This window comes from Chiloscyllium plagiosum, chromosome 18, assembly GCF_004010195.1.
Source record: "Chiloscyllium plagiosum isolate BGI_BamShark_2017 chromosome 18, ASM401019v2, whole genome shotgun sequence".
Lineage (NCBI taxonomy): Eukaryota > Metazoa > Chordata > Chondrichthyes > Orectolobiformes > Hemiscylliidae > Chiloscyllium > Chiloscyllium plagiosum.
This window is the reverse complement of record NC_057727.1, coordinates 47,203,017-47,218,439: the sequence shown is the minus strand read 5'-3', so window position 1 is coordinate 47,218,439 and position 15,423 is coordinate 47,203,017. Positions and strand designations below refer to the sequence as shown.

The window sequence follows — 15,423 nt, the reverse complement described above, 5'->3', positions numbered from 1 at the left end:
CACCCCCCTCCCCGCGGTAGGTTTTTTAAATTCCTGCCGGCCTGATTGGCGGTTGCCGGGTCACGTGCGGCGCTCGCTCTCGCTGCGGAGGCTGGCGCTCGAGCCACAGACGGTCGGCTCGCAGCTTCGTTTCGCCCGGGCTCCGGAATCTGGAATCCGGCTTCAGTTTCCATCCCCCAGCCTCCCTACTACCTCCTCCCCTGCCGCCCGCCTCCGCCTCCCCCTCCCTTCCTTCCCTCCCCTCCCCTTTCCCGCTGCATCGGTGGGGGGGGGAAAAGCTTGTCGCCCCGGTTGTTCCCCTCCTGCTGGATAGATTCCCAGGCGGCATGGGGGACAAGAAGAGCCCGAACAGGTGAGAGAGACACACACAGAGACAGACAGAGGGAGAGGGAGAGGGAGCCCGAGCCCGGCCCAGGGTAGACCTTTAAATGGCGGTGGCGGCGGCGGCGGCGGCATCGTGCGCCTCTCCTCCTCCACCTCCGGCCGAGTGTCGCCGGCCTGGCCTGGCCCGGCCCGGCCCGGCCTGTGCTGTGCGGGGCCGAGCAGGGCCAGGCCGGGCTCGCTCACCGTGCAGCGATGGCGGCTGGGCTCGGACGGCAACCAGGGAGGACGGTCGGTGGGGGGGGAACCATCAGCGGCGCCGGCTGCAAGAAAGGGTCTGGGGGTAGTGGGGGCGGGGGTGGGGGTGATGTCTCAGTCTATGTGTGTGTTTGTGAGGAGAGGGGGTGGGAAAGAAAACAGGCTATTTATTTTTTTGTGTGTGTGTCTGCTTCGGCGATGGGAGGTGAGCGGCGCTCGCTCGCTCGCTCTCTCTCTCTCTCTCACTGTTTGTCTGCAGCAATGCCGGAGTCTGTGTGTACATCGAGATCTAATGCTGTTCTTCCTCTTTGTTTTTATTGCAGTTTTTCAAGGCCAAAGAGGCAAGCCAAACCTGGCTCCGAGGACGGCTTCTGGGACTGTAGTGTCTGCACCTACAGGAACAGTGCGGAAGCTTTCAAATGCAGCATTTGTGATGTACGGAAAGGGACGTCCACACGGTGAGCGATCGGTTCTCTTTATTTGTTGCCCTATTCTGATTTGTGTGTGTGTGTTTTTTTTTGGGGGGGGGGTGTAGCGGTAGTAAGGTTGTGTGTCTGGAAATAATTAAATACTGGCTGAATCCAGACTTGTTGATTTTTTTTGGTGTTGCCCTGGCCGGGCTGCATTGTGTTGCATTTTCTCTCTGTCTTGCTTTGTAATAGAATGGTTATATAATGCACCCTCCTCCACCTTTTGTAGATTTGGACGATCTTTTTAAAAATAACTTACACGGTAGGAATTGGGCTGCCGTGATATTCTGCTGTAAATGGCAGGCGTCTGGACTTGAATAGGATCGTGACTGAGGGGGAGGTATCTGAGAAATGATTTTTTTTGGAGGGGAGGTTTCAGAATGTTAACTCTCCAGCTCGTTGTAAATTGCTGTTATCATTCTCTTGGTTTCTGAGAATTTCACGTCGACGTGAAATGATCAGCTTGTGTTTGGACAGGTTTAAAATTGAATATGCCATTGTAGCTCGTGTGCCGAGGATGGTGCTTTTGTTAATGTTTTTTTATTGCGTAGCGACACAATGTATGGAGTAGTAGTGTGAGGATTTATTTCTCTTTGTGTGTATTTCCAGTTTTATCAGACGCCATAGCTTCAAGTAAATCATTTACCAATGGTTTGAGTAATTCTATTTTCTCAGTGATTGACACAGCACCTCTGAACTTAAAGTGATGAGTATGTGGAAGGTTTTCAGGAATTGCATTTACAAACTTCTGTGATTGTCGTCATTTACGAAAATATTTTTCTGTTCTTTTTAAAATGATGACATTTCTGTACATGCTTCCAGCTGTGAGTAATAATTGACTTTCTGCAGAAATCCCGTGTGGGCTGTTTATTGTGATGTGGCCGAGTTACGACTTTATCTGACGCAGTGATTGAAACTCATTGTGGGGAACACTTTCAGAAAGTTTTCTGTTTTCTGCAGAAGCAACTGATGCATGAAAAAAATAGCCACAATGCTATAAGAGCCGTAACTGGACAGTATTTACTCCTCTATGCGAACAAATACCTTTCCCTGTCTCTTTACATTATTTTGACGCGCTGGATGCACGTTTACTTAATTTTATTACCATTTATTTTTTAAAGTCTTATTGCTGTACTTTCCCAAGTGATGAATGTTGAGGAGTAAGACTTTCTGACTGACTGAATCTGGAAGTGTGGCCCTCAATGAACTGGCGTAGCTGCTATCCCGTGGGACAGTGAGGATGGAGAATGTTGTGTGTAGAAGCGTCACGGTGGAATACATCTTTTTCAGTGCGTTCATTCAGTGCCGCGATACTACAACAATGGTCACAAAAAATTAACCAGCTATCTCCCGGAATTAAATAAAATACGCGGAATGTCCGGGAAGACAGAATTGTCCCTGCTATTATGTATATAACTATTGGGTTTAAAATCGCACAACACCAGGTTATAGTCCAACAGGTTTAATTAGAAGCACACTAGCTTTCGGTGCGCCGCTCCTTCATCAGGTAGTTGTGCTATTGGATTTGTGAGATTAAGTCCTGCATTGCATTCCCAATTACTTTGTAAGTAAAAGCAGCATTTTATATATAAAACTGAAGTTTTGAAGCATTCATGCTGTTTGACTGGGAAAGGCAATGTTATTAATTTGCATTTTTGTATTAATAACAAGTTGCACAATGTGGTACCTTAACATAATGAAATCCCTTCTCCCAACCATTGTAAAATCAAATATGACACCAAGCCACAAATTCGATGTTAGGTCACAGTGACCAAAAGTTTGTTCAGAGGTAGATTTTAAGGAAAAGAGGAACATGCAATAGTAAAGTAATTCCAGAGCTCGGCGTTCCAGCAGTTTAAGATATGGGTTATCAAATTGGGGAGACATTTGGTACCAGAATTGGCAGGGTCCAGATTTAGGTTTTGAGGCTGGAGTAGATTAGTGATCGGAGAGGGGGAAAAATGTAAAAGGGACCTAAGGGACAAATTTTCACGCAGAGGGTGTGCATGTATGGAATAAGCTGTCTGAAGAAGTGGTGCAGACTGGTACATTTACAAAATTCAAAGGCATATGGATGGGTAGATGAATAGGAAGGGTTTAGAGGGAGATGGGCCAAGTGCTGGCAAATGGGACTAGATTAGGTTGGGATATCTGGTTAGTATGGGCGAGTTGGACCGAAAGGTCTGTTTCCACGTTGTACATCTCTATGACTGTAAGTGATAAAGCCATAGAGGGATTTGAAAACAAGGATAAGAATTTTGAAATAGAGACATTGCTTGGATAATGTAAGTCAAACAAATGTGGTTGAAGAACTGGAATTGCTGAGAATAACCCAAATTTAATCGAAACACAAATTAAAATTGTTCCCAGACAGGCATGAAGTAAATAAAGAAACACCTGTTTGAATTTGATTAGACCAGTTGGGTATTTCTGGTCCTCTAGGAGAAAGTAAGGACTGCAGATGCTTGAAAGTCAGTTGATAAAGCATGGTGCTGGAAAAAAACACAGCAGGTCAGGCAGCATCTGAGGAGCAGCAGAATCGACATTGCGGGCACGTTCCTGAATATGAGATCTGCTCAAAGCGTTGACTCTGTTGCTCCTCTGTTCCTGCCTGAAGTGCTGTGCTTTTTCCAGTGCCACGCTTTATCAATTATTGCTGGGCCCCTTCAAATTTCATGGCTAGTAGATGGAAAATACAGATTGGTCATTTTGAAAAACAATCATGTTATTGAGCATACAATACCTGTTTGTTCTCTCCTTTATCGAATTTAGATTGCGGACTATACAAGGTTAGCATTTTATAAATCTTCCTGTGTCTCAATGCACAGCCTGTCATGCTTCATGCGTTACAACAGTTAGTGTTAAAAGCTTTTAACACTAACTGTTGTAACGCATGAAGCATGACAGGCTGTTTGCATATAGCAGTGCCCCTCAAACAAGCATAATAGTCAAATGATGTTCCTGTGTTGCAAATCACTATTACCAGACAGCGGCGTTACCGCCGTAACTTTTCTTTGAAATGGTGTCGTAGGATATTCACCTGTGTGTAAGAAAGGACATCAGTTTAATGCCACATTGAAAAAGTTGTACTTCTGACAAAGCAATGCCTTCTCTGTATTGCGCTTCCTTTTAGCGAAAGAAATCTGCCATACTTATCTGGTCTGGCCTACATGTGAATCTTAACAGCCCTCTAGGTAAATAGGGATGGATAGTATATGCTTAGCTGGAGAGGCCCACGTGCTTTGAATTAATATATTTGAAACATCAGCCTAAACTTTTGTTCGCTCACGTTTCTGGTTTGGGAATTGATTGGAGACCTGGTGCTACAGAGATTGGGATGATACTGACCGAGGCATGGTTAGCAATGCATATCTAGATTGGAGATGCCAAGGTTGAACCCAGCCTTTGAGCATCTAGCTTGGAGATGCCAAAATTGAACCAATGCACACAACTTGAGTTCTCCACATGCTGAGCTGTGTTCCCAGTGACAAAAAGGGCACTCATTCCCTTTCACTATGAATTCCTCTCTTGGTCACTTGCTCAGGCTGAACTAGACCAAACGGAACTTAGATTTCCTTTTCAGGCCATAGCTAACTTCAAAGTCTACAGTTATCATTTTATTATTTCAGGCTAAGGTGCATTGAGATGTGTTTGTGGACATGAGGCCTAGACTTTGAAATGTATCATCTACCTATGAAGATCTGATGTGGGGACCCTTCATTTCTCCACTCAGCATCATAAGCCATGAAATTGATGGCTAAACTAGTCATCTTAAGATTCATAGAATTCTGATTACGAAATTTCCTGTTATATGAAAGTAATATTGGCTTTGAATGTTTCCTGGGTTAAATAGCCTTGGTCTTGGGGGACACAATTAGGAAGTTTGCAGATGGCAGAAAAAAATTGGCTGTGTAGAGGAAAACTGTAAACTTCAAAATTATATAGATGGGTTGGTGAAATGGGCAGGAAAGCTCGTAAGTGTGCAGTATTGCATTTAGGGAGGTCATAGACAGAAATGTACTGTGCGGAGTAGATGAAGTGGAGAGATTTTGGTGTCAACTGCACGTGTCTTTAAAGGCAGCAGTACCAGTAGATAAGGTCGTAAAAAAGGCAGATGGAATGCTCTCCTTCTTTGGCAAAGTGCGAATACAAAAGTAGGGATCTAATGAAACTGTATAATACACTGATGCCACAGCTGGGGTATTTTGTGCAGTTCTGGTCACCATGTTACAATAAAGACGGCAGCCAATTGGGCGGCACGGTGGCACAGTGGTTAGCACTGCTGCCTCACAGCGCCAGAGACCCGGGTTCAATTCCCGACTCAGGCGACTGACTGTGTGGAGTTTGCACATTCTCCCCGTGTCTGCGTGGGTTTCCTCCGGGTGCTCCGGTTTCCTCCCACAGTCCAAAGATGTGCGGGTCAGGTGAATTGGCCATGCTAAATTGCCCATAGTGTTAGGTTAAAGGGGTAAATGTAGGGGTATGGGTGGGTTGCGCTTCGGCGGGTCGGTGTGGACTTGTTGGGCCGAAGGGCCTGTTTCCACACTGTAGGTAATCTAATCTAAAAAAAAAAGACGTAACTGCTGTGCAGAAGATATACTAGAATGTTGCCAGGGCTAGTAAATTGTGAAGAGAGATTGGAGACATTGGGGTTGTTTCTCTTAGAACAGAGAAGACTGAGGGGTGTCTGATTGAGGTGTACAAAATTGAGTAGAGAGTGGACAGGAGGAACCTCTCTATTTCCCAAGACAGAATTCAAAAACTTGGGGTCTGGCTAAATGGTAGAAGGGATGTGAGGAAAAACATTTTTATGCAGAGGGTGGTGAGCGTCTGGAATTTGCTGCCTGAGTTGATTAGTGGAGGCAAATACTGTAAACACTTTAAAATGTAACTGCACTGTAATTGCTCTAAGCTGCAGCACTATGCATCTTGTGCAAGAAGTTTGGATTAGAAAAGGCATCTCGATGTCTTTGTGTCAGCATGGACAAGATGAGTTGAATGTCCTTCCTTTTTATGTGCTGTATCATTTGTGTTTCTAAATATGCTGTATAGATGTCATGTTTAACATGTTTCCTGAGCTTGCTGCTTTTGGCTGAAGCTGCAGTATTTGGTATTCTTGCCCTTCAGTTTGAGTAGAACATTCATCAAAAGTTGCTATCCTACTTATTCTATCTTAATTGATCCTGCATTATAGCACGTAGAAGAACCTCGATTATCCAACGAGATGGGCGGGCACTATTTTCGAATAATTGATTATTTGGCTAATTGACTTCCTCTGGTGTTCGGTGTTTTCTGTGAAGTCTGCTCCCTGTTCAGGAGATTAAGCAAAAGTACACTGTGCATGAGACCCCGCCCCCTGCCTGCCCCAACCCTGTTCCGCCTCTTCCTGTAGCTCAAATCCTCCAACCCTGTCAACATCCTTGTGAATCTTTCCTGAATCCTTTCAAGTTTTACAACATCCTTCCGATAGGAAAGAGACCAGAATTGCACATGATATTCCAAAAGTGGCTTAAACAATGTCCTGTATAGCCACAATATGACCTCTCAACTCCTGTACTTAATGCACTTTCCAATCAAGGAAAGCATACCAAATGCTGCCTTCAGCATCCCCTGTGACTACACTTTCAAGGAAGTAAGAACCTGCACTCCAAGGTCTTTGTTCAGCAGCACTCCCCTGGACCTTACCAAAATGCAGCACCTCTAAAGTAAACTACATCTGTCAGTCCTCAGCTCATTGGCCCATCTGATCAAGATTCTGTTTTAATCTGAGGTAACCTTCTTCACTGTCCACTACACCTCCAGTTTTGCTGTCATCTACACTTTACGTCTTATGTTCATATCCAAATCACTTCTACAAATGAGGAAAGGCAGTGGACCCTGTGCCAATCCTTGTGGCACACCACTGGTCACAGGCCTCCAGTCTGAAAGTCAACCCTCCACCACCTTCTGTCTTCTACCTTTTGAGCCAGTTCTGTATCCAGATGGCTAGTTCTCCCTGTATTCCATGCGATCTAACCTTACTAACCAGTCTCCCATGAGGAACCTTTTCGAACACCTGACTAAAGTCAATATAGATCACTTTCACTAGTCTGCCCTCATCAATCCTCTTTGTTACTACTTCAATCAAGTTTGTGAGACAAGATGTCGTTTGCACAAAGCCATATTGAATATACCTAATCAGTCCTTGCCTTGCCACGTGCATGTAAATTATGTCCCTCTGGATTCCCTCCAGCAACTTGCTCACCATCAATGTCAGGTTCACCGGTCTATAGTTATGGAGAGAATGTGATCCTATGATTTGTGGTGCAATGTGAGTTGGCCCTTTTGGGGTGGAGTGAAAAACTTCATTTGCTGTTTTTCTCTAATAAGGACTACAGCAACACTTAAGACATTATGCAATTTTGTTGGAAAGGACTAAGGGACAGTGTAACCAAATATGTTTTCACTGCCTCTAGGTTGATGCCCATATGTTCAAAATTGAGAATCAAAAGGATGAAAGAGTCTTAACTCATTGGTTATAAATTAGAATAGAATTTTAGTATGCTGTGGGGAAAGAAATTGTCAACCTTTATCACTTTGGATGAAGGATGGAAATTGGAGGATGGTCAAGGTATGTTTTATTTGTCATTTTTTAGATCGGGTTATAACTATCAAACACAATTAACCAAAATTTGAGTGATGCTAGAACATATTTTCGAGTTATTAAATGTTGTCAATTGTGTCTTAATTGGTCATGCTCTTGCTTTTGAAGGTTGAAGACTCAAGTTCTCTTGAAGGACTTGAGTATAAAAGTCAAGCTGACACTTTTGTTCACTATTAGCTGGGGCAGTCTTTTGAGTGAGAAATTAAGACCCTGCCAATCCTCCGGTTCACAGAAGCTTACCTGCTGACATTTTGAAGAGGAGCAGGCAAGATGATGCCTGTTGCTCTGGCCAGTATTAAAACCTTTATTCCTTAACGTTACTCTCAGTTCTGGTCATTATTACATTGCTATTTGTGGCACATGGTTATGTGCTCTGTTTCCTATGTTATGACAGTGATTATGCTTCAAAAAGTACTTTGTTCCCAAATATAGAGGTCATAAAAAGTGCTATACAAATGCAAATTTGTTTTTAAATGTACTTTGCAAGCTATCAAATCTGCGTGATTTTTTTCAATTGAGTCTTTGGCTTTATAGCAAATGCTGATTTGTGTTGTGGTTGGAAGCTATTCTAACAGTTGAATTTAATTTCTGTCAATGGCTAAATAATTAAATATTTTGTCCTTAGGAATGAAACAATATAGTTTCACCTTTTTATCTGTTTACTTTTAATTGTAATGATCTCTTTATGTCCTACTCTGCTTTGGGAAATTCTGTTTTGCAGTGTTAAGAAACTTGTTTCTGAAACTTGTTTAAATGAATCACTGAAATTGATCCTTTTATACTGTCATTGTTTAAAAACGTGATAGGTAATAGAAAGTTGAGGGTACCAGCTTTACTACAAAACTAGAATAATGTGGTTGATGTGTCAAAGTGAAATTTCAAATGTCTGCGCTGAGTGTGCAGTAACTTTTTTTTTCAGTACTTTTTAACCTCCAAGGATGTCTTTTGACAAAGTTTTGTTACTTTAATTTCATTGTTCTAGCAAAAACCTCTCTCTTTTAGACTTGGTTGGCATATTCTCAAATTGATTTAAGTAAATTTAAAAAAAAAGTAGATTAGGAAAATCTTTCAAATCCTAGCTGTATGGAAGCAGTTTAAGGAATTGGGCATCCTACTGAACATGGAATAACAGTTTCTTGTATGAATACAATTGAGTGCACATTTTGACAGTGAAGTGTAATTGCACACTGTTCGAGGAAGAGGGCTCCCTGTAGAGTTGAGTGTACTCACTTCCTGTAATATATTTGTAGATGCTATGTTTTTCTATTCAAAGCACTTGACTGTACTCCTTTGTGATCATTTTGCACCTTACCTTGCAGTTTAATTTCTATTCTAGAACTTTCTGATAAGAAATTGAAATTATTATTGTATGTTGCATTGTTTCTTTTCCTCTGTACATCATGTATGTTCCTTCGATTGATAGTTAACAACTATTTTGGAGGTAATTATGCGTGTAGTTCATCCAGTAAAACCATTTGGATTTTTGAAGTTAGCACAAACATGTTAATTTTAGTGTGCAATTTTTACTGCATATTTCCATTTCTGTTAGACATGAACAAGTTTGTTGGGAAGGCTGGAAACCTGGAAAGAGATTTTATTTGGAATTTCTAAATTTGCTTTTATAAGGCATGTTGGCTACTTGAAAACTTGACCGTGCTATTTTAAAGTTCAGATCATGTAAGAAAAACCAGTGTGATATTTAACCAGTTGACATGGTCATTGAACCCTGTGATCATTATAGATTGCAACTATTATTCCCATTTATTGTCATATCTGTGGTCGACAGCCATTTGAGGATATATTGGATTAAAGAGTCAAAAATTGATTACTATACGTGAATGTTTCCAACAATCTGTATTTTAAAATATTTGACGTGATTTGTGAAACTGGATGTATTTTTGCACCGTGCTGCCGTGGCATTGCTGCAACATTGCCACAGCTACCAAACCTACAACTTCACCTCTGCATGTATGCATATCAAAATTAACTTTTTCCGTGAGATTGTAGGTTTGAATTAACAAACTAACTTTGGTTAGCAGGCACACTTAGCTTTAAGAATTGAATTTGTTCTCACTGAAAAAGATTGAAGCAGAAACTTTTGAGGCAAGCATTTGTTTTCTGAGAACTGTAATGGGTACTTCTGTTTACTATAAGTTTTTGAAGAGATTTGTGTTCATAATGAAAACAGCTGTAACCTAGCTTTTCACTTTTACTTGGCATTGCATGGTTGAGGTTCCTTTTGTTCCTGTGGCGTAACTATTATTTTCATGTATTAATAGAGAGGGCTGTTAATAATATGAATATAATTGCTATCCTTAAACTAAAGGTGATCAGGTACAAAAGACAGCACAAAATGCAAGCTCCTAGGTTCTTGGGTGCTACTGTTTTCTTTTCTTTGATATTTAATAACTGCACAGTGTAATTCTAGCAGATTTAAATAAACCTGACCACTTCACTTTAAAATGCATCGACTTGAAATTTCTGTTATTCATGATAGTATGCAGTAAGTTGATACTTGCTGATATTTCTCAGTGCATTACTTTAATGGTAAGACTCTGTGTCAATTTTAACTTGTAAAGCTATATTGAAGTCCATGGAATTATTTGTATCTCCTTCAATTATTTCTGACCTTCACAGGAGTGAATCTACTTCTAGCCTCAAAGGCAGAATTACAATCTGGAAAATGCAGAATCCCTGTTTAAAAATGGAAACCTTCTGAACAAAATATTCATAATGTAAATCTGTTGGAATGCTGGAAGGCAGTCAGGTCAGGTAGCTTTTCTAGGGCTTGTCCACTATTGTTTGTCCAAGTGGGTGGTGTGGTTTTGCACTTCAGGTTGGCAGGAATACACTATGCCAACAGTTTTTATGTAAAATAACTTTATACTGATGTCTCAATTCTAGTTCTGAAATCCAGGGAATCTCAATTTGGTTGGTTCAACTTTCAGACTGCATTTATACCAGAATGCACAGAAAGGCTATGGGTGTAGTGTAAATCTGCACAGTAAATACAATAACCTTTGATGTTTAGAAGAGCTAAAACAGCTGCCTGCCCTAAAGAATCGGACCATCCATAATATAGTGTGATGCACAGATATATTTTAATGAACGAGGTGCCATTAAAATGTTCTTTCAGATCAATTTAATATCTTAGATTTGTATAGGTCCCACTCAACGTTTTGGATTGATGCAAATTGCATGATATAAAAGGATAAAATACTGGAAATATGAAATAGGAAATGAGTATTGAGAATGCCCAATGAATCAGGTACATATGTGGAGAGAGAAATTTAATGCAAATGATGGACATTTCATCAGAACTGAAACAAAGTTAAGATGCAACAGGCTTGAAGCAAGTATGGAAGTAGGGAAAAGAAAAAGGCACTGGACAGAAAGCAGATAAGATTAAATGACAATGGCACGATAGTACAAAGTTGAAGGGATACAAACATGAATGAGCTTGCTCTGCCATTCAATAAAATTGTCTCGATTTCCACATTCCCATCAACCCTCGAAACTATGCTTTATTTCTTAAGAATAGAGGGGAACCTCAATTATCCGATTGTGACGGGCGGGCACTATTTGGTTCGGGTAATCGATTAAACGCCTTATCCCTAGGGCTCGGAGTTTTTAAAGTCTGCTCCCTGTTCAGGAGACAAGGCAGCAGCACACAGCGCACAAGGCCCTGCCTCCTAATCCTGTGCAACACTGCCCCCAAAACTGCCCCCTGCCCCCAAGCCTGTCCAACACCGCCCCCAGCACCACCTGCCCACAACCCTGTCGAACACTGCACCCCTGCTCCTGCCCCCGTCCCTGTCAGACACCACCCCCTTCCACCGCACACACCTGCCCCCTCTCTGGGGCAACCGGAGAGGACACCAACAACAAGATTGCTGCACATGCCTTTGTGGGGTAAGTCTCCAAATAGCGCGTGCACACACGCAGCCACAGTGTGTGTGTCTCAACGTTTTACTGCAGCCTTTTGACCGATTCCACCTTTGCCCTACACAGGGCAATTTTGGAGAGATCATCTGGAGAAGGGGGGTTTAGGGTACACTCCTGTGTAGAACTTCAGGGAAGGTGTGGGAGAGAGAGAGGGTGGGCAGACAGTCATTTGGCGATGGTGCCTGTTTAATCACTATAAACAAAAGAGGTAATCACTGTTGAAAACACGTGTTTGATGTAATGTTTCCATCGGGACTTGGCGATCTCCTTCGGGTAATCCGATTTTCGGATAATCGAGGTTCCTCTTTATCTATTTCCACTGTAAAAGTAGTCAATGACTATACTGTCTTCTGAGGTAGAGGCATCCAAAGTTTCTCAAATTTAAGAGGAAATAAAATCCCATCTTATGGCAATACATGTGATCCCTCATGTCTAAACAGTGCCCCCTAGTCTTAGACTAACTTATGAGTGGAAATCTCCCTTCCACATCCACTTTGTCAAAATTGTTCAGGATCTTGTATACTTCAATTAAATCTGCCCCTTTTAAACTCCACTGGAAACAAGCTTAATCTGTCCACTCTTTTAAGACAACTTGCTCATTCCAGGCATCAATCATGTAAACCTTCTGAGTTGCCTCCAATGCGTCTGCATCCTTCCTTAAGGAGATCAAAGCTGCACACTATATTTGCGATGTAATCTCATCAATGCCCTCTATAACTGAAGCATAACATTCTCCCTTTTTTATTTTAATTCCTCTTTGTAATAAAGGATGATATTCCTGTAGCTGTATACCAACTTTATTTTTCATTCACCAAAACATCTAGACCCCTTTGCACTTGGGAATTCAACCATTGTTCTCATTTGAAGCAATAATCTGATTTTTTTTTCCTTCCTGCCAAAGTGAATAACTTTGTGCATTTTCCCACAAAGCGCATATGTCAGATTTTTGTCTACTCATTTTCCTTACATCAATTTGCAACCACATATCGTTTTCACAACTTGACTACCTGTTTGTGTCATCTGCAAATTTAGCTACCATGCTTTCGTTACCTTAGCCAAGTAATTGATATAAATTGCTTTCAAACTAAGGTCCCAGTACAGACCCTTGCAGGATTCCATCCGTCTCATCCTGCCAATTTTTAAATAAACACGCTGTTTTCTGCCAGCCAGTCTTCCATCTATGCTAGTAATCTGCCGATGCTGAGTTCTTAGTTTGTGAAATAAATTTTATGTGCATATTATCAAATATCTTCTGTAAATCTAAGTGCAATACATCTACAGACTCTCCTTTATCCTCAATGTGTGTTATTCCTTCAACGAACTTAGGTAGCTTGGTTACATGTGATTTCCATTTTACAAAAGCATGATGTCTTTTCCTGATTACCTTGAAGCGCTAATTACCCAATTATGACCTCCATAACTGATTCTAAAATCTTTATCATGGCAGACATCAAGCTATTTTCTGCCTCCTCTCCCTTCTTGAATAGATGAGTTAAAAAATGTTGGTTATCTTTGAGCTTGAAGGAACCTTTCCAGAATCTAGCAAATTTTGGATGACTTTACATCAAAGCATTAACACCATTATCTTATTAGTCACCTTTTTTTTTGAAAGGCCTCTCGACTGAAGTCCATGAGGATCCAGGGCCTTGTGAACTTGCATAAAAAGGGAGCAAGAGAATGGAGGCCCTGGAGGAATATAGGAAGTGCAGCGCGGATCTCAAAGCATTTAGGAGAGCAAAGTTGGTGTGTCAAAACACTGGTGGACAAAATTTGGGAAAATCCCAAGATGCGAGTGTATCAAGGAGAAGAGGACCAAGTGGGTGATCTTTGCATGTAGCAGAGAGACTAGTGAGTCTAACATCAGTGGTAGGGAAACTTTTGGAGAAAATAATGGAGAAAATTAATCTCCATTTAAAGAGGCAAAGTTTGATCAGGGTAGTGCATGACTTTGACACTTCATACTTTAAAAATCTGGAGGAATTTTTCGAGGAGGTGAACAAGTGTTTGGGTGAGAGTATGATTACATTAGATTCCTTACAGTGTGGAAGCAGGCCCTTCAGCCCAACAAGTCCACACCGACCCTCCGGAGAGTAACCCACCCAGAGCCATTTCCCTCTGTCTAATGCACCTATCACGACGGGCAATTTAGCATGGCCAATTCACCTGACCTGCACATCCTTGGACTGTGGGAGGAAACCAGAGCACCCGGAGGAAACCCACGCAGACACGGGGAGAATATGCAAACTCCACACAGAGAGTCACCCGAGGCTGGAATCAAACCTGGGACTCTGGTGTTGTGAGGCAGCAGTGCTAACCACTGAGCCACCGTGCCGGCATAGTAGTGCAGTTGATGTAGTTTATATGGATTTCAACTAAGCATTTGAGAAGATCCCACATGGGAAACCTTTTAAAAGGTAAAAGCTCATGGAATCCAGGGTAACTTGGCAAATTGTATCCAAAATTGGCTTAGTGACAGACGACAGAGGGTAATGGTGGAAAGCTGTTTGATTGGAGCCTAGTGTACAGTGATATATCATAGGAGTCAGTGCTGGTTTCATTATTGTTTGTGATATTCATAAATTATGTAGAAGAGAATGTTATGGGGAAGGAGTGGGTGGCAGTGATAGGTTTTGTGATGAGACAAAGATTGGCCAGGTGGCTGACAGTGAGGAGGATTTAAACAGATTGGTCAAATGGGTAGCACCAGATTAGTGGCAGATGGGGTTTAACCTTGATAAATATGTGATTTACGCCCTTTGGAAAAAAAAGCAAGACAAGGAAGTGCACAATGAATGGCAGGAGAATAGGAAGCTCAGAGGAACAGAAGGACCTTGGGATGACTATCCATAGGTCCCTGAAAGTGGCAAGACAGGTTAATAGGTTGGTTAAGAAGGCACATGGACACTTGCCTTTTATTAGTTGTGGCATAATTATAAGAGCAGGGCGGTCATGTTGGAGCTGTACAGAACTTTGATTAGGGAGCAGCTGCAGCATAGTGTGCAGTCGTGGTCACCACAAGATAGGATGTGATTGAAATGGAGAAAGTGCTGGTAAAGCTAAAAGGTCTTAAAATTGATAAATCTCCTGGCCCCGATGGGTTACATCCTAGAGTTCGGAGGGAGGTGGCTGAGGAAATAGTGGAGGCGTTGGTTGAGATCTTTCAAAAGTCACTGGAGTCAGGGAAAGTCCCGGATGATTGGAAGATCGCTGTTGTAACCCCCTTGTTCAAGAAAGGATCAAGACAAAAGATGGAAAATTATAGGCCAATTAGCTTAACCTCGGTTGTTGGTAAAATTCTAGAATCCATCATTAAGGATGAGGTTTCTAAATTCTTGGAAGAGCAGGGTCGGATTAGAACAAGTCAACATGGATTTAGTAAGCGGAGGTCGTGCTTGACAAACCTGTTGGAGTTCTTTGAAGAGGTGACAAGTAGGTTAGACCGGGGAAACCCGTTGGATGTGGTCTACCTTGACTTCCAAAAGGCCTTTGATAAGGTGCCACACGGGACACTGCTGAGCAAGGTGAGGGCCCAAGGTGTTCGAGGTGAGCTACTGGTATGGATTGAGGATTGGCTGTCTGACAGAAGGCAGAGAGTTGGGATAAAAGGTTCTTTTTCGGAATGGCAGCCGGTGACAAGCGGTGTCCCGCAGGGTTCAGTGTTGGGGCCGCAGCTGTTCATATTATATATTAATGATCTGAATGAAGGGACTGGGGGCATTCTAGCGAAGTTTGCCGATGATACAAAGTTAGGTGGACAGGCAGGCAGTACTGAGGAAGTGGGGAGGC

The 15,423-nt window shown here is 42.1% G+C and overlaps 1 protein-coding gene across 1 annotated transcript in view; it reads left to right on the top strand.

Moving 5' to 3' along the window:
* The first annotated feature begins 55 nt into the window (after nt 1-55).
* rybpb (RING1 and YY1 binding protein b) overlaps nt 56-15,423 on the top strand; it is a 104,563-nt gene continuing 89,195 nt past the window's right edge. Inside the window, exons 1-2 of the mRNA XM_043708352.1 lie at nt 56-352; nt 903-1,037. Of these exons, the coding sequence (XP_043564287.1) occupies nt 327-352; nt 903-1,037 (161 nt within the window). The 5' untranslated portion in view covers nt 56-326. The remainder of the gene's footprint in view (nt 353-902; nt 1,038-15,423) is intronic.